This window comes from Sinocyclocheilus anshuiensis, unplaced genomic scaffold (genome assembly GCF_001515605.1).
Source record: "Sinocyclocheilus anshuiensis isolate Anshui unplaced genomic scaffold, SAMN03320099.WGS_v1.1 scaffold446, whole genome shotgun sequence".
NCBI lineage: Eukaryota > Metazoa > Chordata > Actinopteri > Cypriniformes > Cyprinidae > Sinocyclocheilus > Sinocyclocheilus anshuiensis.
In genome coordinates this window covers 2,173,953-2,177,140 of record NW_015544247.1, presented here as the reverse complement: position 1 = coordinate 2,177,140, position 3,188 = coordinate 2,173,953, and the positions used below count along the sequence as shown (strand labels likewise).

Sequence of the window (3,188 nt, the reverse complement as noted above, 5' to 3'; positions counted from 1 at the left end):
ACACCGCCAAGGCAACAAAGGAGTGGCTCAAGAAGAAGCACATTAAGGTCATGGAGTGGCCCAGCCAGTCTCCAGACATCAATCCTATAGAACATCTGTGGAGGGAGCTGAAACGAGTTGCCAAACAACAGCCAAGAAACAAAAAAATAAGAAATCAGGAAGGGGGCCAACACTTTTTCACACCAATGTATTGCACTCACTGAAATGCAAATCAATTTCTAACCTTTATATAATATGTTTTTTTCTGGATTTTTTGGTTGGTATTCTGTCTCTATACGGTAAAATAAACCTACCATAAAAATTACAGACCCTTCAGTTCTTTGAAAGTGGGCAAACTTACTAAATCAGCAGGGGATCAAATAAATATATTCCCCACTGTAGGAACTTTTAGACATTGTTCTGTTTTTTATTATAAGTCAGAAATGACAAGGAGGCAGCTTCCCGCAATACAAAGTCAACGGAGAGCGTTGGATTGTTTTACCCCCTGGTGGGCGTGGTTTTCAGATTATGCAGCATGTTGCTCTGTCTCTATACACTGCCTAGAAACCACTTTGAACGATCTAGAAACTGCATAGCAACAAACATAGTCTGTCTGTTCCTCTTTCGATTACTCTGTCTGTCTAGCAAACCAACAACAACACTCTAACAACCACTTAGAACAGGGGTGCCCAATCCTGCTCCTGGCGATCGACTGTCCTGCAAAGTTCAGCTCCAACTCTAATTAAACACACCTGCCTTTAATCTCCAAGTGGTCCTGAAGACCATAATTAGTTGCTTTAGGTGTGTTTGATTAGAGTTGGAGCTGAATTTTGCAGGACAGTCGATCGCCAGGAGCAGGATTTAGAACATTGTAACAACTAATTTTGTCATGATACTGGAATTTCTGGAACTTTGATACGATAACGATACCTTGAAAAATATTGATATTCGATACCATTTTTGGTATGTGTTCGGTGTGCATTTGCAGTGTGCATGAACTGGCTGTCAGAGAGATTGCGGCAGATATCAGTGTATCGATACTGCGAATAAAGAGTACTGAAACTGTTTTAGATGTTCCAGTATCATTAAGTAATGAAAAATCGATATTTTTAACAACACTAGTAACAACTATTTAGTAACCGCCCAGAACAACCCACCAACCACCTACTGTCTGTCTATCTAGTAACTCTGTCTAGCAACTACCTAGAACACCTTAACAACCATCTAGCAATGCCTTAGCAACCACCTCGAACACTCTATAAAACCACCTAAAACAATCTAACAACCCTCTAGATATGCCTTTGTAACTGCCTAGAACACCCTATTAACCACCTAGCAGCTATGCAGAATACCCTAGCAACTGCCTGGCAACAATCTAGCAATGCCATGTCTATGTATTTTTTCTCTAACTGTCTTTCTATCAAGCTGCTTATAAGAGGGTCATAGAAACCCAAATTATAGACCCACAAATGTCTCTCTGACTAATGGAAATGTGGTCTCTCGAGGTTGGAGTACCCTGACCCAAATCAGAGCTTTGCCATTTTATACCTCTCTTTCTCAGTCTGGCTCTTTTTTTTTTGCAATGCAGGGAATTAAAATACTGGTGCATCAGGTTCAGTGTGTCTTACCTAAAAGTGCATTACGTCCACATTCATCGGGGAGAAAGCGCAGGTCCACCGCACACACCAGAATGTGATCAGGCACGCTGGGAGATTTCACTCCGATGAGTAGAAACCCAGGAGGGACTTCCAAAGACTCGGTGGCCATGGATGAGAGCCGAAGGTCTTTGCCCGCCTGACAGAACCCTGAAATGCACAAGTTTGTATCAGGGCACAGTGACTTTATGACCGTACTGAATCACATAGTCTGGCTATAAATGTACTGACTTGCAGCTAAAATAGTCAATATTTATCTGTTGTTACATATGGCTCATCTGATCTCACCATCTGTAGTACAGGATCCGTCTGGTGGAGGCTTCATCTGATATGGGATCGGAGGGCTGTTTGAATCTGAGCCATCCTCTTCATCATCATCCTCATCCCCTCGACCTGTAAATAATTATTTAAAATAAAAAAAACATAAAATAATAATAATAATAATAATAATAATAATATAGGCCTATTAAAATAAATAATAAAATAAATTAAAATTTAAATTAAAAAATGTAAACATGGAAGAGCTTGCATGACTTGATGCTGTCACCACATGTCTGGTTAGGGGACATATAAGATACTTAAAACAAAAAAAGTAATTCATTACACAAGGTGTGATACCACAGAAGGCAGAGTAAAAGCTCACCATCATGAGAATAAGACCTTTGCTCTGCTTCCAGGTACAGCTGAGAGAACACAGGTCTGGGCACCACTGTATTGGAGCGCAGTGACACCTCTATGGAGTTGTGCAGCACCTCCTCAAACCGTGTGCTCTGAAGGTGTCCTGTATATGAATTCCCCATGACCTTTAATAGAATGAAGATAATTTGTTATGAAAAATAAAAAAGGACATGTGAATTAGCCAAATTAAAATGGCTAATTCACAAATGTTCTTCTCATTTACTTAATATAAACAAATAAGTAATGTTTTGCACTGTATGTAAGCATTCTCTATTAAAAGTGTTTATAAAGTTTATAGACGTCAAAGGTACATTATTTCTTTAAAATTTTATTACACAAATTAAATGTATAGTAAATGGTAATTTTTGAAAGAAAATAAAAGTATATAAAAATTAAAAAGGAATATATTTGTCTGATACTTATAATATTGTTAATAAAAAATGTTTTTTATAAAAAAAAACATAAAGGTTAATTAATCATATTTCATTGTGGGACCAATGGAAAGAAAAACAGGAATCATACTGTACATTAACAAGATAAATTATTATTATTACTATTAATTGCGTAGTAGAGCTTATTTGAGGACGTGATTTTGACTGCACACAAAGTGTGCCACTTTGACTGTGGAGCCTGAAGTCAGCTCATATAAGCTGATCTGATGTCAGTGACTCATCAGACAATCAACCTCTCTCTCCGTGGTCAGTAAATATGATTACCACAGAACAAGACCGAGCTCAAATCATTTACAAGAGTTTCACGTTTCAGTTTCCCGAGAGGAAGAAAAAATAGAGGATTTTTGTAGGGTGTCCAATCTGCAACCTCATAAAGTCACCATGATCCAATGTCAGGGCGTCCTGACCCAGACTGAGAGAGAGA

At 38.3% G+C, this 3,188-nt stretch overlaps 1 protein-coding gene across 2 annotated transcripts in view; it reads right to left on the bottom strand.

The window, feature by feature from the left end:
- The window catches only part of LOC107697724 (protein GREB1-like), a 34,315-nt gene that overhangs the window by 25,390 nt on the left and 5,737 nt on the right, over window positions 1-3,188 (bottom strand). For both annotated transcript variants that reach the window (XM_016498549.1, XM_016498550.1), the window contains exons 2-4: window positions 2,278-2,437; window positions 1,923-2,027; window positions 1,608-1,784 (exon numbers count right to left, since the gene is read on the bottom strand). In XM_016498549.1, coding sequence (XP_016354035.1) covers window positions 1,608-1,784; window positions 1,923-2,027; window positions 2,278-2,434 — 439 coding nt within the window. In that variant the 5' untranslated portion in view covers window positions 2,435-2,437. The remainder of the gene's footprint in view (window positions 1-1,607; window positions 1,785-1,922; window positions 2,028-2,277; window positions 2,438-3,188) is intronic.